General features: G+C 42.2%; 1 protein-coding gene across 3 annotated transcripts in view; it reads left to right on the top strand.

Moving 5' to 3' along the window:
• The window catches only part of LOC129834477 (AT-rich interactive domain-containing protein 3B-like), a 65025-nt gene that overhangs the window by 25732 nt on the left and 11852 nt on the right, over positions 1 to 27441 (top strand). For all 3 annotated transcript variants that reach the window (XM_055899496.1, XM_055899497.1, XM_055899495.1), the window contains exons 3-4: positions 5793 to 5870; positions 6199 to 6271. In XM_055899496.1, the coding sequence (XP_055755471.1) occupies positions 5793 to 5870; positions 6199 to 6271 (151 nt within the window). The remainder of the gene's footprint in view (positions 1 to 5792; positions 5871 to 6198; positions 6272 to 27441) is intronic.

Genomic DNA, 27441 nt, shown 5'->3' with positions numbered 1-27441 from the left:
GGCGGCGCACAATTGGCCCAGCGTCATCCGGGCCGTCATTGTAAATCAGAATTTGTTCTTAACTGACTTGCCTAGTTAAATAAAGGTTACACATATGCACACCACACTGACCAAAAATATATTTTGTTGGCTTTCACGTATGTCCCCATTACAAGTAAAACATAATCGAAACACATTTTTTTCACTTACTTGCTGTGCTGTTTCGTTGCTCATTTGTTCAGTTGTTTCATTCTCAACCAGGATTTCTATGGAACACCGTTTGTTTGTTTGCGTGTCAAAAAATATATGGTTTTTAACATTGGCGTTAAACTAGACATCGGGCCGATACCGATGTTTGCATTTTTAGCTAATATCGTCCGATTACGATATGTTCACCGATATATCGTGCATCCCTAGTAATAGGGAATTTTTATATTTTCTTAAAGAATATGCTGATGACACATTACCTTTTTACCTACAAAATATTTCCTTCTTATCCTCTCACTTACTCATTCCTTTCTCGAGCGAGCAGAGATAGGGGCTGTCGAGTTTGTTTAAATTTGTTTCGTTGTGGAAACATGTAGCTTGATGAGAGAACATGGTGTGCAGCCTGAGGCAAGGAACAGAGTGCAATAATTTTTTTTGCAATATGTTTTCATTTCTAAGACATTGTAAGGTTTGTAATCATTCACAACTAAATTTGCCAAATAATGCTAAATCTAGCGTATAGGACCTGTTTCAAAGGAACACTTTTACGCATTGCCACTGAATATGCACACTCGCTCTGGAATGTGAAAAATATCCTTTCTATTTTATTCAGCTAAGTTCAGTTATATTATTCTTACAATAAAATCATATAAAATAATTGCACGGGGCTTATAAGCATATCTTGTCAGCAAAATTTTTCTATTGACTGTACGTTTGTTTATGTGTAACTCTGTGTTGTTTTTGTTTCACTGCTTTGCTTTATCTTGGCCAGGTCGCAGTTGTAAATGAGAACTTGTTCTCAACTGGCCTACCTGGTTAAATAAATTAAAAAATGAACTAGCCTATAGCATGGAGCATAGCCAGATAACATACAGTAGACCCACATACATTTTCTTCATATCATGTTTCTTTGCACCTGCCTAAAATAAAAAATGAGTTTATTGTGAGGGTGTATATTTAAGCATTAAGGCCCAAGTGGGTGTGGTATATGGCCAATACACCACCAGTAAGGGCTGTTCTTAGCCCGATGCAACGTGGAGTGCCTGGATACAGCCCTTAGCCATGGCATATTGGCCATATGCCACAAACTCCCGAGCTGCCTTATTGCTATTACAAACTGGTTACCAACGTAATTTAAAGCAGTAAAAACAAATATTTTGTTATATCTGAGGTGTACAATATAAACCACCTAGTTTATAATAACCATTTAGACCACAATAGAATTCTAGAATGCTGCTGAGATTACTGAGAACTTTCAAGATAAAGCTCATTTTCTCAAACATTTCAAACATAAATAGCTCTAAAACAAAGAACAAATGACAATTAGAAGTTAACTTAGTTTTAAAGATCACATTCATGTCAGTAGGAATAACACTCATTTTTGTCTACAATCACTATCAAAAAAACACTCAAAACACTACGTTACTCACTAAATGTACCAAGTATAATATTATACTTATAAATATTATTTACATATAAATATTTTAAAAATAATCAGAAATGTGACCAGAGAACAATATTCAGAAAGTATTTCAAAATACACACAAAGTAAGCTATTTGATTGACTATGATTCTTTCTTCTGTAAAAATACAAACAACTATTCGGAGACTATTTCAAAATGTAGGTAACCCCCTCTCAATAAGATTTAGTACAGACTAGGCCTGACACAAAATGTAGAAATAGTAGTCTACTTTGACAACAATTCAGTGAATTGGATGTGGTGGCAGACAGGTTGGTGTTAAACAGCAGATGTGAAGAAAAACAAACAGTCTCCTACAACTCAAAACCCCCAGCCACTGTCACTTTAGGCCCTGGGGGTGTGGTACAAGGGTGAATGGTCGGACTTGGGGCAGAAACACTCCATGGAAATGTAGGCTCCCCTCTCGGGTGTGCTCTCCCTCTGCTTCCTCTTCTCCATATTCCTCTACATTCCCTCTCCTCTGCCTTCCCTCATCACTCTCCTCTCTCTCCCTCCCTCATCACTCTCCTCTCTCTCCCTCTGTCATCACTCTCCCTCCCTCATCACTCTCCTCACCTTCCTCCCTCATCACTCTCCTCACCTTTCTCCCTCATCACTCTCCTCTTCCTCCTCACTCCACATCTGTATCTCTCCAATCATCTCTAACTCCTCTTCCTCCCCGCCTTCTGCTGCAGAGCCCTGACTCTCCACATCACTTCCCTCACTTTCACTGACCTGGAGGGAGGGAAGCAACTAATAGGAAACAATTGTGGTCAGGAACATAATCTCTCTCCCTCTCACACTGTCTCTCTCTTCCTTCCTCACTTTTTCTCAACCATACACATACTCTCTTCCTAATAATCACCTCTTAGGGGTTTCCATAATAAATTGTGTGGTAGTTACATGCTTCCTATTTTACTTACACACACTCACACCGTGAGCAGTATCATCATGATGCTGTACAGCACTTTAAATCAATCAAAATTATTTTATGAAGCCCTTAGTGGCCAGATTGTTTCTCAGTTCATGGTGTGCATATGTACAGTACCAGTCAAAAGTTTTGGACACACCTACTCATTGCAAGGTTTTTCTTAATTTTTTACTATTTTCTACATTGTAGAATAATAGTGAAGACATCAAAACTTTGAAATAACACATATGGAATCATGTAGTAACCAACATTCTTTTTAAACCAATATATATTTAAAATTGTATTTATAAGCTGTCATCAAGGCTTCTTGAAGAATGGCTATTTGAAGAATCTGAAATATAAAATAATTATTAAATATATATGGATTTGTTTAACACTTCTTTTGGTTACTACATGATTCCATATGTGTTATTTCATAGTTTTAATGGCTTCACTCTTAATCTACAATGTAGAAATAGTTTAAAAAATATATATAATAAAAATGAGTAGGTTTGAATGAGTAGGTGTGTCCAAACTTTAGACTGGAACTGTATGTCAGGCTGATAGATAAGCAGATAGGAGTACAGAGATGTTCATGAATATGAGTACACAAAGACGTTGATGAATATGTTTATAGATAGGTCAGGTTATAACAATAAAGACTATATAGGGCACTTCAAGACCCATGGTCAGATTACTTTTCATAGATGGTAAGAAGTCAAAGTACAGCTGAAGTCAGAAGTTTACATACACCTTCGCCAAATACATTTAAACTCAGTTTTTCATAATTCCTGACATTTAATCCTAGTAAAAATTCCCTTTTTTAGGTCAGTTAGGATCACCACTTTATTCTAAGAATGTGAAATGTCAGAATAATAGTAGAGAGGATGATTTATTTCAGCTTTTCTTTCTTTCATCACATTCCCAGTGGATCAGAAGTTTACATATGTAACGGACGTGAAATGGCTAGCTAGTTAGCGGTGGTGCGCACTAATAGCGTTTCAATCGGTTACGTCACTCGCTTTGAGACCTTGAAGTAGTGGTTCCCCTTGCTCTGCAAGGGCCGCGGCCTTTGTGGAGCGATGGGTAACGATGCTTCGTGGGTGACTGTTGTTGATGTGTGCAGAGGGTCCCTGGTTCGCGCCCGGGTCAGGGCGAGGGGACGGACTAAAGTTATACTGTTACACTCAATTAGTATTTGGTAGCGTTGCCTTTAAATTGTTTAACTTGTGTCAGACGTTTCGGGTAGCCTTCCACAAGCTTCCCACAATAAGTTGGGTGAATTTTGGCCCATTCCTCCTGACAGAGCTGGTGTACCTGAGTCAGGTTTGTAGGCCTCCTTGCTCGCACACACTATATTTTTGTTCTTCCCACAAATTTTCTATAGCATTGAGGTCAGAGGTTTGTGATGGCCACTCCAATACCTTGACTTTGTTGTCTTTAAGTCATTTTTCCACAACTTTGGAAATATGCTTGGGGTCATTGTCCATTTGGAAGACCCATTTGCGACCAACCTTTAGCTTCCTGACGGATGTCTTTAGATGTTGCTTCAATATATTCACATAATGTATCCACATTTTCCTTCTTCATGAAGCCATCTATTTTGTGAAGTGCACCAGTCCCTCCTGCAGAAAAACACCCCCACAACATGATGCTGCCACCCCCATGCTTCACGGTTGGGATGGTGTTCTTTGGCTTGCAAGCCCCCCCCCCCCTTTTCTTCCAAACATAACGATGGTCATTATGGCCAAACAGTTCTATTTTTGTTTCATCAGACCAGAGGCCATTTCTCCAAAACGTACGATCTTTGTCCCCATGTGCATTTGCAAACCGTAGTCTGGCTTTTTTTATGGTGGTTTTGGAGCGGTGGCTTTTTCCTTGCTGAGCGGCCTTTCAGGTTATGTCGATATAGGACTCGTTTTACTGTGGATATAGATACTTTTGTACCTGTTTCCTCCAGCGTCTTCACAAAGTCCTTTGCTGCTGTTCTGGGATTGATTTGCACTTTTCACACCAAAGTACGTTCATCTCTAGGAGACAGAACGCGTCTCCTTCCTGAGCAGTATGACGGCTGTGTGGTGCCATGGTGTTTATTCTTGCGTACTATTGTTTTTACAGATGAACGGGGTATCTTCAGGCATTTGGAAATTGCTCCCAAGGATGAACCAGACTTGTGGAGGTCAACAATTTGTTTTCTGAGATCTTGGCTGATTTCTTTTGATTTTCCCATGATGTCAAGCAAGGAGGCACTGCGTTTGATGGTAGGCCTTGAAATACATCCACAGGTACACCTCCAATTGACTCAAATGATGTCAATTAGCCTATCATAAGCTTCTAAAGCCATGACATCATTTTCTGGAATTTCCAAGCTGTATAAAGGCACAGTCAACTTAGTGTATGTAAACTTCTGACCCACTGGAATTGTGACACAGTCAATTATAAGCGAAATAATCTGTCTGTAAACAACTGTTAGAAAAATTACTTGTGTTATGCACAAAGTAGATGTCCTAACCGACTTGCCAAGACTATAGTTTGTTAACAAGAAATTTGTGGAGGGGTTGAAAAATGTTTTAATGACTCCAACCAAAGTGTATGTAAAATTCTGACCTCAATTGTATGTGGCACAACGGTTTACAGATACAACACTTCAACTATTGTTTATTTATTTATAATGTTGAAAGTAAAAGATTGCAAAGATGATCTTCTGCAATTTAGCCTAACAGGTTTAAGGCACTTCTTAATATATTTCTATGGGCTTAGTTAGCTGGTTGTCTTTGTAGGGAGGGAGTGAGACGACCAACTGACGGCGTCGCAAGCAAAGCACAAGGTTGACACTTTGCGTGCGCTGCCCAAATTTACAGACACACACAACTTTTCTTCCCTAACAGGCTAGCCAGCGAGAAACAGATATTTTTGTAGAAAGAAAGGCACTTCGCGGGCGCTATAGTAATTTAAAGAAAGGTCGTTGACAGCCACTATGGGTTCTAAAGAGTTAAATGGATTTATTATCCTTTTTTTCAATGTAGACGTTCCAAAGGCGCGCATCAGCGGCTTGTATGCGTGCAGTCTTTGAAATGCTAAACCTGTTTTGTTTTTGTTTTTTTGTCAATTACTGTGACACTGGCAGTCATTTGCATGAAAAAAACCGGTGGACAAAATTTTGTGACCGCCACAGCCCTAAGCGTGTGTATGTTTGTGTGTGCTGGATGTTAATTCTCTGCGCCATCTCTCCGCAGAATGGGAGTGGTGCTTGGGCAGATGAGAATGACAGTGGAAGAGGAGGAAGAGGAGAGGCCTCCAGAGACTTTGCTAAGGTACGTACGTATATGGTCTGGAGCACATTATGGCTGAACCAGGCTTTGGTTAGCACTCAGAACACAGCTCTAACAGGTCATCAAATACCTATCTAGCAGTAAAGAAAGAATGTTATTAATCTCATAGAGAAGGTCACAGGTCAGATTTTATATAATGAACCCTTACTATTTATTAGTAGTGATTGCTTGATGATACTTCCTGCTTTCCTTTAGTTAGCCAATTGATTAGAAGCAATTCAATAAATACAAATGCATGTTGGACTTAAATGCTTTATTTAAAAGTATCAAAAGATAAGACTGACTGGAACTCAATGGTTTTCACCTTCAGCTGTATGAGCTTGACAGTGACCCCAACAGAAAGGAATTCCTGGATGACCTGTTCACCTACATGCAGAAAAGAGGTAAGAAGACTGACGTTTAGAAAGCAACTTTCCCCTACTACTTCCATTTAGACTTTATTCATTTCCTCTTCTATGTACTACAGTTCACTTGTAGAGATACTGAAATTCTCACAAAGATTGTCTTGCCTGCATGATTCACAACACCATAGTTTCTCTTCAACTTCCAGTCGCATGCAAACACACACACACACACACACACACACACACACACACACACACACACACACACGAAACAAGCCCTTTCTCAGAGAAAAGAGTAGTCAACTAGAAAATAGACTTCAACTATAGAACACTGTAAATCCTGTTTCACTGTGTTAAAGATGAGATCAGTCTCTTGGTGTCTCCTCTGACAAGCACGTACACACACACACACACACACACACACACACACGAAAACAAGCCCTTTCTCAAAGAAAAGAGTAGTCAACTAGAAAATAGACTTCAACTATAGAACACTGTAAATCCTGTTTCACTGTGTTAAAGGTGTTGTCAGGTAAGATCAGTCTCCTGCTGTCCCCTCTGACCCCCCCCCCCCCCCCCCCACACACACACACACACACACACACACACACACACACACACACACACACACACACACACACACACACACACACACACACACACACACACACACACACACACACACACACACACACACATGTCTCAAACCTGAGAGGACCTGTTTAGGCTGTGACTAATTCACTAAGCAAACAGCCTGGAAGGCTCCACAATCAGTCTGCTTTCTAAACATCGCCCCTCAAATGAGAGAGACCACCTCAGACTACAGAACTGCTAAGGGATAAAAGGCTCAGTTCAATCCAACCTGTAATTTGCAGTATTTTCCCAGTATCTTATAAACATAGTTTTTTCCCTGTGGTCATATCACATTTTCAGAATGCTTTTAGGTCATGTTCAATTGCCAGGTACACTCCTCTCTATATGTATTTGGATAGTGAAGCTACATTTTTTTAATTTGTCTCTATACTCCACCATTTTGGATTTGAGATCAGATGTTTCATATAAGGCAACAGTACAGAATGTCACCTTTTATTGGAGGGTATTTTCATAAATATCTGTTTTACAGTTTAGAAATGAAAGCACTTCATGTATCTAGTCCCCCTATTTTAGGAAATCACGTATTTAGACAAATTCACTAAAAGTGTATTAAAGTAGTCAAAAGTTTAGTATTTGGTCCCATATTCCTTGCACTCATTGACTACATCAAGCTTGTGACTGTACAAACTCGGATGCATTTGTAGTTTGTTTTGATAGTTTGTGGTTAAACTTTGCTCAATAGAAACTGAATGGTGACCAATGTATTGTCATTTTGGAGTCACTTTTATTGTGAGTAAGAATATAATATGTTTCTAAACACTTCTACATTCATGTGGATACTACCATGATTATGGATAATCGTGAATTAATTGTGAAAAAGGTTCAGTGAGAAATGTAGAGGCACAAAGAACGTTACTTCCTTCTTTTCACTCTTTAATTTATGTTAGTATTGTGGAGTAATTACAATGTTGTTGACCCATCCACAGTTATCTCCTATCACAGCCATGAAACTCTGTAACGGTTTTAAAATCACCAGGCCTCATGGTGAAATCCCTGAGCGCTTTCCTTCCTCTCCGGCAACTGAGTTAGGAAGGGAGCCTGTATTTTTGTAGTGGCTGGGTGAATACTTTCTCAAGGCACTGTACCGTGATTAATTTAATGAATTGGAAATTATTTAAATAAATAAAACAAATGTAAACACGAATAAGAATTGTATATAAAATTCTATTTTTCAAATGGAAAAGTTTATATTGCGAAGTGACGAGCATCTCGCATGTGAGTGTTATTTTTCCAAAGCCAGTGATAATTGGTGATGGTTATATTGGGCTCAGTTTTGAGAGTTCAAAGACAACTTTGGTAGTATTATAAACTTTGAAACAACTGGTTTGTAGTAGGCTACAGAATTAGAGAAAAGTTGTTTCTCTGAACCTCAGGCAGTAGGCTCAAACAAGCCTGTTTTTTTCTCTCCCCAGTAAGAGGCAGCCTGCTTGTCTCATAGACTCTGACCAGCAGCAGCAACTTATCCTCCTTATTTATGTTTAGAAAACTATTTTGAAGGCCAAAATTATGTTCACCCAAGATGAAAGGGAGCCATGACTGAAAAAGTTTGGGAAGCCCTGATCTAGCTAATGCTTAGTACAAATACATATGGGCAACCCCATGTTTCTGCCTATTATAGCCACTATGCTGCATAATTTGGGCTACAGGTGATAATGCTTATTGCTAAATAACACACCAGCCTGATAATATGGACCAATATTTTGTTAGGCACATTTTTTCAAGGAGAAATTATATTTTAAAGGTGTCACCATTTTACTTTCATTAATTTTGTAGTAGAAAAGTCACCAGGGCTGCACTCAGTACAAAAAAAAACGTAATAAAACATTCAATGAAATGGAAACGGGGGTGTTCTGAATGACCGGTTGAAAACGGGGAGGGATTCTGTTGTGGGTTCCCTTCAAATATGTCACTCATTGCTTCAAGCCGCACCTCAGCGCACCTCAGCACACCTACCAAACGGAGCAAATGTGGACTATCTTAATGTCTGTTCAAGAAAGTTGAAGAACGTTTTGGGGAAGCGTCATTCAGTACAAGCCGTTACGCAACGTAGCAAACATTCAATCAAACCCCAGAACTGACTTTCTCAGTCGTTCTACCAAGAATTTGTAAAAGCATGGTTTCTTTCTTAATTGTTAGAGTTAGACCAACAGTTTAAAGTAATACGGGAGTCACGTGATGCCGCGGAGCTGAGCAGACGTTGACAAACCGGGCTCTTCAAAGTTATTCTATTATTACCTAAATAACAACGTTGAAACAATATTCTAACATCGGCTGATAAATTGTCTAGTACTTACCTTCCCAAATAGCCATGGACCGCCGAAAGAGAGACAAGAAGGACGACCAAAACGTCGTTGACTCCCAAGATAACGATAACGCTAGCAAGATTAGCATTAGCCCTCATAACTCAAACGACAGTTCCAGACTGTTGCTCTCGGCCTCTTGCGAGCCTGCCGACATGCTGGCTACTCTCCTCCGGGAAATTCAGGATGGTAACAAAGGTCTTTCTATGAAAATCGATAAGAAAACGGCCGAACTCCATTCTTCCATTGACGACCTGAAATCCTCCATGAATGATCTCCTTTTGAGAACGACGGAGGCAGAGTTGCGCATTAGCACAGTTGAAGACACCATCGCTCGACATGACCAGGTCTTGATACAACTGCAAAAAAGGACAATGCCTACCTCAAAAACAAGGTAGATCAGATGGAGAACCAGAGCAGACGTAGTAATATCCGTGTGGTGGGATTGAAAGAGGACAGCGAGGGCCGTGACCCGGTCCGTTTCTTCACTCAATGGATCCCGGATGTCCTAGGCACAATCAACTTCACCAAGCCACTGGAAATCGAACGCGCCCACAGAACATCAGCGCCGAAACCCCGGCCAGATGAGCCCCCACGGGCCGTCCTGGTCAGGTTCCTCCGTTTCCAAGAGAGAGAGAAGGTACTGCAACTCGCAAGAGCCAAAGGGGACATAACCATTGATGGCAAGAGGGTCAGCCTTTTCCCGGATATGAGCGCGGATCTCGCAAGACGTCGCAAGCAGTTCAGACCTGCCGCCAAGGCACTGAAGGAGAAGAACATCATCGGCTACCTCATCCACCCTGCACGGATGAAAGTTCAGTACAACGGTCGAAGCCATCTCTTCAACACGCCGGGAGAAGTGTACACTTTTCTCAAAGAGCTGAGCAACGTCTGAGCCAGAACGGTCTCTTTGGGGGATAAGATGCAGTTTGTTTGTTTTCTCTTTTCCGGACTGAACCGCTGATATCCTCCTGGTCGCTATAATTGGTTTGTACATTTTCAACTAACCGTATCTTTCCGGGGTGAGTTCTATTACATTTACAGGAGAGTATATTTTGGTTTAGTACATATCACTGGGCGAAGCAAATAAGTGGCTTTGGCCCACTGCTTTCCCCCTCATTTATGTTAATCTTTCGAAAAGAGACTCAAGCAGCCCTTACCGTGGGCAGTAAATATTCAGCCATAAATGTCTATTCACAACGTTTGTTTTCAATTTAGAGAGCTCGCAGGTTTTAGTTTACGCCAAGGTTTAGCTAGTAAGAGCAAGATGGAAAGCGAGCAGCAATGTTTCTCTACAAGTGTATTCATGTTTGATTGTTGGGATTGTGGTTTTAGCCTAACAATCGGGGTGGGTGGGATTCTTTATTTTTTTCCCCTTTTTTCTATGTTTATTGTTTCCTTCCTAAAGAGACACATAGGTCACTTCTGTGTTCAAACCAATGTTGAAACATTTCCTAACTATCTACATATGATAGATTTCCATTCAGTTACATATTTGAAACCCTACTATGCTTAATCCACTAAAATATGTCACATTCAACGTAAAAGGTCTTAACAGCCCGATTAAAAGGAAGAGAGTCTATACATACCTTAAGAAATTAAAGGCTGACATCGTGTTTTTACAAGAAACACATCTTACAGCCAGTGAACACAAGAAATTGAAGAGGGAATGGGTAGGACAAGTTTTTGCGTCCTCTTTTAACTCCAAAGCAAGAGGAACTGCAATTTTGATAAGTAGACACATCCCCTTCTGCGTTAGCAACACCATCTCTGATCCCTCTGGCAGGTTTGTTTTGGTGCAGGGGCATATGTTTTCAGAGTCTTGGACCCTATTGAATATTTATGCTCCTAACTTCGATGACCATATGTTTATTCAGAATGTCTTTCTTCAGGTCGCTCAAGCACCACCAGGATGGTTACTGGTTGGAGGAGATTTTAATTTTTGTTTAGATACAGTTCTTGATAGGTCCTCTGATAAACCCTCACTTCTTACCAAAGCAAGCAAGCTTACCATGTCATTCATGAAAGATCTCAATTTACTAGACATCTGGAGACAGTTGCACCCACAGGATAGGGACTACTCTTTTTACTCACACCCACACAAGACACACACACGCATAGATAACTTTTTACTGTCGACACAACTGTTTCATAGAGTGTTAGATGTCGAGTATCTCCCCAGATTGCTTAGTGACCATTCTCCCCTGGTATTATCAATCTCCATTCCTACCAAGGTAAATGGAGCATATAGATGGAGACTAAATTCTACACTCCTAAAGCAACCTGAATTTTGTGCATTCATCAAAGAGCAGATCAATATTTTCACATTGACAAACAAACCCTCTGCTCCTGACAGTTTCATTCTTTGGGACACATTGAAGGCCTATCTGAGGGGACAGATCATTTCCTATACTAAAGGGCTGAAGAGAAAACACTGTGCGGAAATGAGTGCCCTTGAATCTGAAATCTCAGAGCTAGAGAAAACCTACCAAAGAGGCCCAACTAAAGATCTATACAGGCTTTTGGTAAATAAAAAACTGAAATATAATATTCTGAACACATATCAAGCTGAGAGGGCCATCACTAAATCAAAACAGCGTTATTACGAGCTTGGAGAGAAAGCACACAAAGTATTGGCATGGCAACTGAAAGCAGAGGAAAGTAAGAGGACAATTAATGCTATAGAAACTCTCACTAATGAGATATCTTTCGACCCTACTGAAATTAATAATACTTTTAAGAAATACTATGAAGACCTCTACACTTCCCAATCAAGCGATGATCTATCAGAGATCGACTCCTTTCTCTCCTCTCTCAACCTCCCATGCCTGTCAGGGGAAGACAGCGAGCGCCTGAGTGAACACTTCTCAGTTCCTGAATTGTTGGAGGCCATTAAATCCTTACCTTCTAATAAATCTCCTGGGGAGGATGGCTTCCCTCCAGAGTTCTATAAAGAATTTAGGGAGCTGTTGGTCCCCTACCTTATGGAGGTACTTAAAAAAGCCAGGGAAGACAACTGCTTTCCAGAGTCTTTCTCTCAAGCAGTGATTACTGTAATCCACAAGAAAGGGAAAAATCCACTGAAGTGCGCCTCATATAGACCAATCTCTCTCCTTAACACAGATTGTAAACTGGTCACCAGGATGCTATCTAAGAGACTGGAGTTATGTCTTCCCCTGTTGGTCAACCCAGACCAGACTGGCTTCATAATTAATAGATTGTCCTCCAACAATCTCAGAAGGTTCTTTGATATAATTCACCTTGCTAACAAAAACAAAATACCTAGTGTCGCAGTCTCCCTCGACGCTGAAAAGGCCTTTGATAGGGTTGAATGGCCATACCTCTTTCGCGTCTTGGAAAAGTTTGGTTTAGGTACCGGGTTTGTAAATTTGATAAAATCACTCTACAAATCTCCTAAAGCTAGGATTGCTACCAACGGGATTACTTCCTCCTCTTTCCCTCTCTATAGGGGGAACAGACAAGGTTGCCCAATTAGCCCCCACCTCTTTGCCCTCGCCATCGAACCGTTGGCTGAGGCTATTAGAACGTGCCCTGACATACATGGCTTTGAGGTGGGCCCCCATACCCATAAATTATCACTCTTTGCGGACGACCTTATCTTATTTCTAACAAACCCAGAACACTCCCTCTCTCACTTGCAGATCCTACTACAGTGTTATAGTTCTTTCTCTGGATATAAGGTCAATTTAGATAAAAGCGAAATCTTACCGTTGTCTGTCTTTGACCATCATACCATCAAGCACAAGTTTCCTTTTAGATGGTCGCCTATGGGCTTCACATATTTGGGCATAATGGTGGATGGTAACCTGAACAACCTCTATAAACTCAATCTGGCCAATTTGTTGCAAAAGGTGGAGGGTGACCTTTGTAAATGGATGGACTTACCTCTCACTCTACTGGGTAGAATCAATGTAATTAAAATGAATGTCCTGCCCAGATTTCTATATATGTTTCAATCTCTCCCTATCCCTGTTCCCGCAGCATTCTTTTCCTCTCTCGACAAGATGACCAGACGGTTTATCTGGCACGGCAAAACCCCTAGGGTTGGCCTGGATAAACTGACCCTTGATTACAGTCAAGGGGGCTTAAACCTCCCCAACTTTAGAATGTACTACTGGGCAGCACAGTCTAGGTTTCTGGTTCAGAGGTTTGACAAGGGTCCCTCTCCCTCATGGTTGAACATTGAAAAGCTTGAGGTAAATGATGACACTGGGGCAGAATTGTTTTACAAATGGGACAGAAAATCTATAAAAACCATCACAGACAACCCTTTAATCATACATTCTGTCCTGGCATGGGGCAAACTACATGAGCTGTTCGGACGAGGGGGATTCCTTTCCCCTAAAACCCCTTTATGGAACAATAGATTGATTCCTATGTTTTTCCAGAATAGTAACTTTAGACCATGGTCTGATAGGGGGATCACCCTTCTGGAGCATTGTTACGAGGAGGGAGTTCTTATGTCTTTTGATCAGCTGAAACAGAAATACCACTTGCCTACAAGGGACTTCTTTAGCTACCTACAACTACGAAACTTTATTAGGGTGTCTCTCAAGGGACAATGGAACCTACCTAAGATGTCACCTATTGAACAACTCTGCCACGCAGACCAACCACTGTTCAAGACCATTTCCCGTGTTTACGATGCTCTTATGTCAGGACTAACACTGCCTGGGCTAGATAAACCCCGACTTAGATGGGAAAAAGATCTGGGTATTGATCTCGATGAGGGTCTATGGAGTGACCTATGCAGGGATGGTGTTACATCCACATTGAACTCCAGATACAGACTGATTCAGTTTAATTTCCTCCATCAGCTTTATATCACCCCATCTAGACTGCACAAGTTCAACCCTGATATCTCCTCCCTATGTTTTAGATGTGGCTCAGATGAAGGAACATTCCTCCATTCCACTTGGCAGTGTTCAAAACTACACAGTTTCTGGCAGGGGGTATGCGATACCATATCCTCAATTCATGGGGTTGCATTCCCTCTAGACCCGGAGGTCTGTCTACTGGGCAACTTTACTAACACCAATCTTAGGCAAAGCCATACTATAAAGCTAACAGAAATATTGTTAGCGATTGCCAAGAAATGTATCGCCTTGAAATGGAAATTGGATTCCCCCCTGCCAGTTACAATGTGGCTATCAGAAGTTAATAGTTGTATCCCACTGGAGAAAATTACTTACCGCTTGAGGAATAAGTTAAATACATTTTACAGAACTTGGCAACCTTTTATTGACTATATGGAGAATCTCCCCCCACATCACATTGAATGAACCTCTAGATTATCCTTATATAATGTTTCACACGTAACGTATAATATGTAGCCTACGGCAGGTGACCTTATGATCCAATGTCTCATTATTATTTTTATTTTTTATTGTATGTCTGTATATATAATTATAATTTGTTTTATTTTTTCTTTCTTTGTTACGCTCATCTGTTATTGTCACTTTGTCCTATTGTTGTCTAATATCTTGTCATGTTTGTCTTGAATGTTGTTAATTGGAAAATGCAAAAATAAAATATTTAAATTAAAAAAAAAAAAAAAAAGTAATACAGAAATTATTGGTATTTCAGTTGTGGTTGGGATAATTGACCAAATTATCAGGAAAGTTTTGGATGTATTTTCCCTTAAAAATACACCAGAAACATTTCACAGCTATTTTTTCTTGTTTTATTATCCTGCCCCAAGAAGGGTGTTGAACCCGGAACCCATTGACCCTGACCACCCATAATATGCAACACAAAGTTACGTACTTAGCAAAACCTACACAACCAAAACAAACTGCAAATAAATCCGAGTTTGTAGAGTCAAAAGCTTGATGTAGTCATTGTGTACTAGGAATATTTACCGAAATACTAAACTTTTGACTACTTTAATTCACTCAGTGAATTTTGTCCAAATACTTCACTTCCTCAAATGTGTGGACTAGATACATAAAGCACTTGCTTTTCTAAATGGTAAAACAGATATGTATGAAAATACCCTCAAATAAATGTTGACATTCTGTACTGTCACCTCATATGAAATTATTGATCTCCAATCCAAAATGCTGGAGTATAGAGCCAAATGTAACATAGTTAGTTTCACTGTGTGTGTGAACTAAGATACTCTCAAAACATTGCCATGGCGGATGCCATCGACTCCGATCTTAAGACAGTCAGATGACTGAGTCCCTGTAGAGAGAGCCTTATGTGTGTCCTCACACGGCCAGTGAAATCAGCGGTAGCTAGTGACTCCCCACCCTGGTCCCTGGGCTTGGCCAGCCTGGCCTGGCACGTGTGTTTTAGATGTCTTGTTGGGGGATGATGTATTAGTTAGAGAGGGAGAGGATTTGTCATTGGCCAGTTAGCATGTCACTGCTCTGACAGTGGGGAGTGGAAGTTAGCCAGTTAGCATGTCACTGCTCTGACAGTGGGGAGTGGAAGTTAGCCAGTTAGCATGTCACTGCTCTGACAGTGGGGAGTGGAAGTTAGCCAGTTAGCATGTCACTGCTCTGACAGTGGGGAGTGGAAGTTAGCCAGTTAGCATGTCACTGCTCTGACAGTGGGGAGTGGAAGTTAGCCAGTTAGCATGTCACTGCTCTGACAGTGGGGAGTGGAAGTTAGCCAGTTAGCATGTCACTGCTCTGACAGTGGGGAGTGGAAGTTAGCCAGTTAGCATGTCACTGCTCTGACAGTGGGGAGTGGAAGTTAGCCAGTTAGCATGTCACTGCTCTGACAGTGGGGAGTGGAAGTTAGCCAGTTAGCATGTCACTGCTCTGACAGTGGGGAGTGGAAGTTAGCCAGTTAGCATGTCACTGCTCTGACAGTGGGGAGTGGAAGTTAGCCAGTTAGCATGTCACTGCTCTGACAGTGGGGAGTGGAAGGCTGACCCTTGTACTATGTTGGTCAGATGGCAATCTTCATCAAGCCGACTAAAACTGGATAGATGTTGATTTAATCAGTTGTTTTTTGTGGTTTCCTTTTTTATCCACTCATACTGCAAGTGTGTTGTTTTCACAACCAGTCAAGTTCAACCTGGTTTCATTCATGATGCATCATTTTGTTCAGAACATGGTGCCAGGATGAGTTTCAAAATCAAATGTGTTGTGTCACATGCTTCGTAAACAACAGGTGTGGACTAACAGTGAAATGCTTTCTAACAGGCCCTTCCCAACAATGCAGTGAGAAAGAAATGGAGAAATAATAGAAAAGTTAAACACGTAATAATATATACACAATGAGTAAATAACTTGGCTATATACAAGTGGTACCAGTACCGATTCGATATGCAAGGGTACAAGGTAATTGAGGTAGCTAAAGGTGTACAGTACCAGTCAATATTTTGGACACCAACTCATTCAAGGGTTTTTATTTTCTACATTGTAAAATAATAGTGAAGACATTAAAACTATGAAAAACACATATGGAATCACGTAGTAACCAAAAAAAGTGTTAAATAAATCTGAATATATTTTAGATCTTAGATTCTTCAAAGTAGCCACCCTTTGCCTTGATGACAGCTTTGCACATTCTTGGCATTCTCTCAACCAGCTTCATGAGGTAGTCACCTGGAATGCATTTTGATTAATAGGTGTGCCTTGTTAAAAGTTCATTTGTGGAATTTCTTTCCTTCTTAATGTGTTTGAGCCAATCAGTTGTGTTGTGACAAGGTAGGGGTGGTATACAGAAGATAGCCCTATTTTGGTAAGACCAAGTCCATATTATGGCAAGAACAGCTCAAATAAGCAAAGAGAAACGACAGTCCATCATTACTTTAAGAAATTAAGGTCAGTCAATCTGGAAAATGTCAAGAACTTTGAAAGTTTCTTCACGTGCAAAAACCATCAAGTGCTATGACGAAACTGGCTCTCATGAGGACCGCCACAGGAAAGGAAGACCCAGAGTTACCTCTGCTGCAGAGGATACGTTCATTAGAGTTAACTGCACCTCAGATTGCAGCCCAAATAAATGCTTCACAGAGTTCAAGTAACACATCTCAACATCAACTGTTCAGAGGAGACGGCATGAATCAGGCCTTCATGGTCAAATTGCTGCAAAGAAACCACTACTAATGGACACCAATTAGAAGAAGAGACTTGCTTTGTCCAAGAAACACAAGCAATGGACATTGGACCGGTGGAAATCTGTTCTTTGGTCCGATGAGTCTAAATTTGTTGAGATTTTTGGTTCCAACCGCTGTGTCTTTGTGAGATGCAGAGTAAGTGAACGGATGATCTCAGCATGTGTGGTTCCCACCGTGAAGCATGGAGGAGGAGGTGTGATGGTGTGGGGGTGCTTTGCTGGTGACACTGTCAGTGATTTATTTAAAATTCAAGACAAACTTAACCAGCATGGCTACCACAGCATTCTGCAGCGATACGCCATCCCATCTGGTTTGCGTTTAGTCCCACTATCATTTCTTTCTCAACAGGACAATGACCTTAAACACACTTCCAGGCTGTGTATTGGCTATTTAACCAAAGAGAGTGGTGAAGTGCTACATTGGATTACATGGCCTCCACAATCACCGACCTCAACTCATTTTGAGATGGTTTAGGATAAGTTGGACCGCAGAGTGAAGGAAAAGCAGCCAACAAGTGCTCAGCATATGTGGGAACTCCTTCAAGACTATTTGAAAAGCATTCCTCATGAAGCTGGTTGAGAGAATGCCAAGAGTGTGCAAAACTGTCATCAAGGCAAAGGGTGGCTACTTTGAAGAGTCTCAAATACAAAATCTATTTTGATTTAACTCTTTTTGGGGGGGTTACTACATGATTCCATAGTTTTGATGTCTTCACTATTATTCTACAATGTAGAAAATAGTAAGATTAAAGAAAAACCCTTGAATGAGTAGGTGTGTCCAAACTTTTGACTGGTACTGTACATATAACTAGGAATAAAGTGACAGATGGTAAACAGTAGCAGCAGTGATGAGTCAAAGAAGTTATTCAAGATAATTGTGAGTGGTGATGGGTGAGTCCTGATTTATAGCTGTGTTGTGTTTCCAATAAGATTCACTGAGAGAGTGATAACCCCCAGGCTTCTTTATTGATGATATCACAGGATCATTCTAGAACCAGAAGGTCAATGCTTTTAGCTGAGATGTTCTCTATCCCGTCATTACCATGGTGCAGCAAAGAATTTCACCTACGTGGCTACCCTGTCAATACCTCTTTGTGGCCTGAGAGAGAAAGAGCCCCCCTCTCCTCTTTTCTACTTCAATAAGCGGCACTTGGCTGACCTCCGCTGTCTCCTAAATCGGGGCCTTAATCATGGAGAACAAATTGCTTGGCTGTCTTCCCACTCGGCTGTGAGAACAGGGCCGCAGCACAGCACACGTTCCCCAGGACTACCGTGAGATGCAACCCTCAGCCGCTTGCCTCGCAGGCCAGGCCGGTGATCTCTCTGACAAAATGATCTCTGGCCCTGTTATGAGGCACTGTACTCCATTTTTGGTTTGTTTTTGTGGCTTCTGCTGCACCATCAAATGGAAATACAGATTTATACTTGGATACTGCATTTCATTTTGTTGTTCTTTGTTCTTTGAGTGTCAAACATTTTTCTCATTATATTACCGTGTTTTGAAGTAGGAGAAAACACTCTAAGCTAATGATATTGAATATATTTGGACAGCTGACAGCTGATCAAAGATGTTAGTTGGAGAAGAGAGTGTGAGTTTCTGAGGAGTGAAAGAAAGAAAAGAGGAAATGGGAAGGTTGAGAGGCGCAAATGGAGGAGCAATTACCCACTTCATGCCCCCCCCCCAGGTCCTTGGGAAGTGGGAAATAACTGAAAGGAAGCTTACGAGAGAAAACCATTTGGCCTTGTGTGCCTAAAAACAGGCGTGTTTGTGTGTTCATTGTTGAGGAATTTCACCAGCTGTCATACACCCAATGAGCCTGTGAAGAGGCCCATTGACGCGCCCCACATTAGAGTAGCAGCAACAGCAGCAGCGTTTCCTCTTCAGTTGGTGGCTGAGGACTCAGGAGTGTTTAGCTGCTGTGTTTTCCTGTAGCCTTATTGTTTATCGTATCCGTTTCACTTCCTGCGTTCTCTCTCGTTGGGAACGTGGAGAAAAACTTTGACACTGTTGTGTTGCTATTAACCGTCTTAAAGGCTTCAGTTTAAGCAGATGGGTGATTGTTTGCTTTGGTTTGACACCCATCCCTCACCTCTTGCTCTGAGATGGGATGGGGGCTGGGAGGGAGGGGATAAGGGAGGTGGAGGGGGCAGTAAGGGAGACTGTAGGAGAAACGGGCACTTTACGAAGAAAAAAACCCCAGTTCCAAGCAGCCAAATGCCTGTCAGCCCTGTCCACTTGAGATGATTAATGGTGCCTAGGTCTGATGGACAGAACGAGTGAGAGAGACTTCTGTTTAGGGTATCACGGGACGGAGAGAGAGTGGGGTTAAGACAAGTGTTTAACACCCCCCCCCCACCTTTCCAACAAAAAAGATAGAGCCCCCGAACTAGTGAGTAGTTTGATCCATCCCAGTTGTCCCTGCTGCCTATGAAGCAGTGTCCTGTCTTGTCATGTTGTTATTTGTAACTTGTATTTATTCAGGGGAGACCAGGATCTCATTTTAATGGTGCCCTGATGACATACAATATAAACTACAAGATAGAATAACTCGTGCATTACATTAGAACATTACAAACATCACAGCCATTATACATATGTTATCAAAACAGTTGCATACCTTGGTGAACTCATTTATCATCAGGGGTTTAAACTGCGCTAGGGGCACCAGGGAATCCAAATGTAATGCATTTTGGAAGTGATTCCAAAAAATGTGTAGCGTTAAAACTATAAGCGGATTTACCTTGTTCAGAGGAGACCCGTGTAACGTCAAGAGTTAAGCAACCGTGTTAACGGGTTTGGGATCTCATGTTTTTATACTTTAACAACAAAGTTTAGTAATTGGGAAGCTTGTGTAGTGTAGGGTTGGGCGGTATCCAGACTTTCATACTGTTTCTGTACCACACAGGGGTGGGTATACGCTATTACCGAATGTGGCGGAAAAACATATATTTTTTTATATATTTTTAAATACACACAAAACAGTTTTGACGACAAGAATCTTGAACCATGAGGTGATTTAATGTCTTTGCTGTAACCAAGAAGCTTGATCTTGACAGCAAGTTATCATTAATTTGCTACATCTTAGATTTCTTATATTTATAAGCAGTGGGTGGTGTAGCGTGCACCCTTGCAGCTGTGCCCCTAACTCCCTAAAATTGTATTGAAAATCATACCGTTGGTATTATGAAATACCTTAGTATACGGTGGCGGTGTCAGAGGAAGTCCCAAAAAATTGCCAAAGATTCCTGTCACTCAAGTCATAAACTGTTCTCTCTGCTACCTTATGGCAAGCGGTACCGGAGCGCCACGTCTAGGTCCAAAAGGCTCCTTAACAGCTTCTACTTCCAAGCCATAAGACTGCTGAACAATTAATCAAATGGCCACCCAGACTATTTGCATAGACCCACCCCTGCACCCCTCTTGTTTTTACATTGCTGCTACTCACTGTTTATTATCTATACATAGTCACTTTACCCCTACCTACATGTATAAATTACCTCAACTAACCTGTACCCCTGCACATTGACTCGGTAGCCCCTGTATATAGCCTCATTGTTATTTTTTTGTTACAATTTTGTTTTTGTTGTTTACTTTAGTTTATTTAGTAAATATTTTCTTAACTCGATTTTCTTAACTGCATTGATGTGTCAAGGGTTTGTAAGTAAGCATTTCACGGTTGTATTCGGTGCACGTGACAAATAAAATGTGATTTGATTTGATACAGTATAAATGGTAGGCGTCTTCCAGCAGAACAATGACCCCAAACACACTTCAAAAAGCACCCAGGAACAGTTCCAGACAAAACGCTGGAATGTTCTGAAGTGGCCAGCAACGAGTCTAGATCTAAATCCCATTGAAAACTTGTGGATGGATCTGAAAACAGCAGTTGGGGGAAGGCACCCTTCTAATCTGGGAGACCTGGAGCAGTTTGCACAAGAGGAGTGCCGGTACAGAGGTGCAGGAAGCTCATAGATGGTTATAGGAAGTGCATGATTGCAGTTATTTTGACCAAAGGCTGTGCTACCAAATATTAAGTCTAGTGTCAATCATTTTGTCAATGTAATTTCTGTTGAATGGATTTATTAGGTTCTGAATCAAAAACAAAGGTTCTGTAATATTAACAGTGAAATAAAGAATTGTGGAGACCAAATACTTTGTTCAATTTCAACTTATTTTTAGGGAAAACTGTGAGTTACTTGAAAAAAGAGGGTGCTAATATTTTTGGCCACGAATGTATATCGCCCAAACATGGTTTAGTGTCGAGTGTAATGTAGTAAGTTGATGCGTCAAAAAACCTGATGCTGGGGGTTTGTTTGGCTATTGGAGTAAGAGCTAACTAAGGTTATTATAGTGAAATCCTCCGTAGTAAAGATTTAGATTGTAATGCTGTAAGCCGGTCTTGTCTGTGCCATTTAACCAGAAAGTCAGGACTAGACTGGAGAGAGGGACAGAAACTGATATGATGGTGGTTTTGCATCATGTATAGCCACCACTAGTCAACTACTTGCTTCCCCCACTCAACCCCAATGGACATGTATTCTTGTCACTATGGACACGTATCCTTGTTTACGCACATCACCACTTTTAACTGCAGCAGCTGTATAGAATTTAAAACTAGTTGTAAACATACGCTGAGTATACCAAATATAAGAATCAGCTTCCTGAAACCGGTGCGCCGGGTACCTACTACCATACTCTGTTCAAAGGCACTTCAATCTTATGTCGTGCCCATTCACCCCCATTCACCCTCTGAATGACACACATCCATGTCTTAATTGTCTCAAGACTTAAAAATCCTTCTTTAACCTGTCTCTCCCCCCTTTCATCTACACTGATTTGAAGTGTATTTAACAAGTGGCATCAATAAGGGATCATAGCTTTCAGCTGGTCGGTCTGTCATGGAAATGTTTTGTACACTCAGTGTATATATGCCATCGTGTGATCTTTTTCTATTCTATTATTTTACTTATTATTATTTTATTGTTTGATTCACTTCTTTTTAACCTGTATTGTTGGAACTCTGAGCTTAAGAATTTCACTGTACCCTGCAATTACATCTGCGACCCTGTGCATGTGACTAATAAACTCTGAATTGATTTGGATTTGTTGAAGGCAGGCCTCTCTTTGAACTACAGTAGCTCCACCAGCCAGCTCAGCACAGCCAGGCCTATTAGCTAGTGACTGAATCTCGAGGCTGACAGTAGTTGTGCCTTAATCGTCTTAATGTTACCAGGCTGTCGGTCAGTCAGCTGTGTTTACTGAGGGCCGGCCACGTTGGCTTGGCGATGTGTTGGCGGACAGGGCTGCGTAGTGTAGTGGCGTGGGAACAGTGGACGCGTGGAAGTCCCTAACAGTAACCCAGAGACAGAGTGCTCTGTCCACACCAATTACACCACGAATGGGCTCCAGGGGATCCATGTATGCATTACATTACCACTCTGAGCAGGGCTAACACTCACGCTACAGAGCCCTCCCCCACCCCCCCACCAATACAGGACAGGGAGGCTCACTGTGCTGTACACACTCACACACACACTTTAGCAGCGCTACAATGGGAACATTCTGTGGCCTGTTTAATAGGGCTTTATTTTCATTTAACAGTTTCTGGAAATGACTTGCCTGGGAGTTTTACCAGCTCTTTCATATGTGCACATCTGTCCATACTATTATAGTAGGTGTTGTGTGAGCAAAATGGTTTCCAACTGAATCCAAACCTGTTGAATCTAACCTCCCCCGCTGGTCTGACAGGTGGTAAAACGTCAGGCTACTCATATGGTGCACACACTGATTTAGAAACCATTTATTTGAATTTCATTCTTGTTTCACTACGCTACTAACTCAAAACCATGAGTGTAGCAACTGTGAGTGTAGCAGCACGTTATATAGATGACTAGCTCACAGCTTCAGTTCCTTATGAGAAGTGTGTGAAACATGGCTGTAAAGAACAGTGACTGGGGCCAGAATAGAAATGTGATGGTACTGGAAAATCTCTCCTCTGTCCTCCTCCCTCCCCCGCTCCTCTCTTCTCTCTTCTCCCCTCACCCACTTTTCCCTCTCTTCTCCCCTCTCCCCCTTTCCCTCTGTTTATTGTGCTACAGTTCCAGCCACTGAAACTTGATAACACCGTGGGGGATAGGGGCCGAGGGTAGTGTGCAGGGCAGGCGGTGGGGGGAGGGGCTGGATTAAGGGGCCTCCTGTCCTGAAGAGAATGATTAATGAGCCCCTAAAACTGGGGTGCCCCGCCTTTTTGATAGGGGGAACACTGACAGACAGCAGACTAGGGGAAAGACCGCCACGTGTCTGGACTGCAAGGGAGGCGGGCATGAGGGATAGAGGTAACCGACAGACAGAGGAGGAACAGGGAAAGGAGAGAGGGGAGAGGGTGCCACAACTACAGAGGCATCAGAGGGGAAGTGGAGTGAAGGGAGGCATCAGGCCTGCGTGTTTGGAAACAAGGCCACAGTCTTTCATTTCCCCTGGAAATGGGCGGTCCGTCACTGGGGGTGTGTCCCAAACAGCACCCTATTCCCTATATAGTTTACTACTTTTGACCCGAGCCCTATGAGCACTACTTTTGACCTGTGCCCTGGTTAAAAGTTGTGCAATATATGGGGAATATGGTGCTATTTGAGACGCAATTTGGGTCTGGGGCTGGTCCAGACAGGCAGGAGCTGGGGATGGGCTGGCAGAGTAGAGTGGGCCCCTGAGGGAGGAAAGGGTGGGAACCGCAGGGCCAACCCCAGCCCAGTGCAGTCAGAGCCACTGCTTTATAATAAATGCCTTCTAGAATCTAGACAGATGCCAAAAAGGACAAGTATTCTTAGCTGCAGACATTTCTCTCTTTTTTGATCAAAGATGTGGTCAGCGTGTTGATATGTTAGAGGTCTGAGATTGTCTTGGGTCATTTTAAAACCCCGCCCGCCTAAATTACAAAGCTGTATTTAGATGCAGGCTCATCCACAGGCAGACCCGTCTGTCCTCTGTTTTTCCCCACTTCAAACCAAAGGAAATTGGGGTTTTCCTGATGTTAGCTCGATGGGAATCTACTCCATCTTATTTGTTTTTAGTTTCGGTACCATCAGGGGCCCGCCCTTCTTTTATGTTTTAGTGTCTTTCTTCCTCTCCCCACCCCCACCTCTTCCTGTCCTTTCCTGAATCAATCGACTTGGTTGTGGGGTGTGTTCAGGGATGTAAACGTTGCAGACAGAAACAAAATGAATAGAGCTGTGACGATTCCCTACTCTATTTGACAAGGTTTCAATCTGACCGTTGTAACGTTAATGTAACATTATATTTCTCTCTCTAGTTCTCTCTTTGTCCATTTCTCCATATGTCTCCTGTTCTGTGTGCACTGGAGTTGGGATTCCTCTCCATCCAATGATGGATGGACTGAAATAGTTAACAGCCCCCGAAGGAGATCTTCACCAGCACAATAGCCCTGCGCTGACATACAGTATGGTGTATATAGTACCGTTACATACGACTCAGTAATGTACTGGTACACGTTGGGTTTTCAAGGGAAACAAGGAATGACAGATGTCTGTACTGTCGGGGGATAAAGGATGTCTCAAAAGAGCCTTGGTGTGTGTTGTACTCATTTACTCACACAGTCAGTGCTACAGTATCGATCCTAGACCTTCTACTTTTTATTGCTTTCTCTAGTTTACAATGTCAGCCCACGCTACTATGGTCCACGTATATAGACTGTTCCATTCCAGCTCAATGTTCCAATCAGCAGTTACCATAGATAGGGTTTTGTATTGAGTTGTGAGGGGTGCCTGGTTTCCTCTCCTCCAGACCCTATTCTATCCCCAGTCCACAGCAGCTGATGCTCCTGTATTGATCACCTCTTGCTGGGCTACAAATGAGGCTCGCCAGCTGATGGTTTTATCTGTCAATCTGGGTGTCCATTGATTGGAGCAGTTATCTATGAAATAAAGAGAAGAGTGGGGGGGGCAGAGGTCCACTGAGACCCTGTCAATGGTCCACCTGCCGGTGGAGAGGTTTCTGTCCCCTACCTGCCCTCTAAACCAGCCCTGTTCTCGTTGACCACCTCTGTGGTCACTGCTTTTTTGTTATTTGAGGAGCAGCTGATTTCAGACCTGTCTCTCTCTATTACCTCAGACGAGCATGATGACGTTTCATATTTTGACGGGGAGAGTAAACGTAGAAGCACAGTGGAGATCAAAAAGCCGTCTAGTAACGTGCTCATCATGTCAAATTTCAACATCAAGCCAATTTTTGCTTTAAAAAAAATGTATTGACAGAGATGTACCCGCCAGTACAATTTGGTTATATTAGACTACTGAAACTGAATACAAATGTAAAAGTGTAGGCTATGGTTTGATCTCTGGTTGAGATGGAGGGATTTGAGATCAGGGCTAGATCTCTTCCGTCTTCCAGGCCATGTTTACCTGCAGGTGAGATGCACCCTCCCATCACCTCTTTATCTGATGCACTGTTGATTAGAGTCCAGTCAGCCAGTAGTCCAAGCCAGACCCCGCTTGGCCTCGAGGGACCAAAGGGATTTGGGTTACAGTCTCACTTTTCACGCTATCCACATTCCGCCCTTTCAATCCCCCTCCCCCAATTCACCAGGTGACCCATCTTTGTGACCCGTCTTTATGACCCGAGAGGAGGGAGTCATGTTTCTCTCTCTCTCTCTCTCTTTTTAATCTTTCTCTCTCCCTCTCTCTTGCTCCTTCTATCACCCCTTTATCGCTGATCTTCTTACTGAACTAATTGTTCCCAAGGAGATAGAGATTACGTCCCCATTTTGGACCGCAGCCAGTTCACGGTCTACTCCGTGAGTTGTTACTGTTGTTCCTTTATCATTGACGAAACTTGATGTATCAAAGGATTTGTCCTATAAATAAAAAGGGCTCTCGTTCCCAGGCCTCAATCTAGTGATTTACATGTTGTGTATTGAGCTTAACATATAATGGAAGGTCTCTTTGTAATTTACTCTTCAAATGTTTGTTGTGGGGTTTATTTTTCATGGTTTGTCATGAGACACTACCCCCCCCCCCCCCCCCCCCCCCCCCCCCCGGCCTGGCCGCCACCAGCTGTGCTTTTATATCCCCGCCTGCCTGGTGTTATTGGCCTCCTACATATATAGGGGGTGATTTTAACTCTCTCTAGATAGGAGGGCTGTTTGGCTGCTGTGTGTCCACATACGTATTCCGTACCACTTGATCTGAATTGGTCAGTCATGTGATGCATATGAATGGCTCTCCCCAGACTAAAGATAGCTGAAGAATTCCATACCGTCGTTGGACTTTACCTTCTATGTCCCTCGGCCCGGCATTAAAAATAAAACAAACGCTGCTCCAGCAGCGGCAGAGCAGGCTCTGACAATACCAGGCTCAACATATGAACATGTAAACCAAATGGCCTGGGTCCCTGGGTAAACTAAACATCCAGCAGGAGCAGTCAGGGCTGCTTGTGGACTGTAGTGGGTCTGAGACAGAGAGGCAGAACAGAACAGTGGTGGGGATCTGCAGGCCCTTGTTTGGTCTAATCTTGGATATTGCTGGTGGTGGGTTGGGAAGGGGGGGGATCCAAAGGGGTTCGGGGGGGAGGGGGATCATCTGAAAGGACTCAGACACTGACATGAGGCAGAGGCCATTTGTGTTTTGGCTGACACCTTTTTTATTGCAGTAATCCAGGCTTTATCCAGCTGGCTGTCCCATCCACCTCATCCGCTCCTTCCCTCTCTCAGAGCATAGGGGGGTCCACAGAAAGCAATATATCCTTTAGATAATGATGGGCTTATAAATGCGCTCCTGCCTGTCCTTGTCTCTCTCTCACATCTCTCCATCCTCTCTTTCCTTCCTCTTTTCCTCCTCCCTCACTTCCGAGGAGGTGGAGCAGGATGGTAGTGAAACCCCACACCTCGTGGCAACACATTCTGTGAAAATGCATTTCCTGTTTCTTCTCCCCAGCCCCTGTCAGCTGGAGTGCCAGTAATGTGAAATCAGCTTTATATCATTTATTTATTATAGAACTCTTTAATGCAGACAGCTGTTTTACAAAAAAATTGGTCAGGGATCATCATGTAATGACCTTGTTTTTTGTCACATGGAGATTGAACACATCCTTAGAACTGTAGGGAGCAGTATGGATGGTGAAGGGGGTTAAACCTACCATGTGACAAG

This window comes from Salvelinus fontinalis, chromosome 35 (assembly GCF_029448725.1).
Source record: "Salvelinus fontinalis isolate EN_2023a chromosome 35, ASM2944872v1, whole genome shotgun sequence".
Taxonomy (NCBI): domain Eukaryota; kingdom Metazoa; phylum Chordata; class Actinopteri; order Salmoniformes; family Salmonidae; genus Salvelinus; species Salvelinus fontinalis.
Note: the sequence above shows the minus strand (reverse complement) of the source record. Positions and strands in the feature narration are given on the sequence as shown.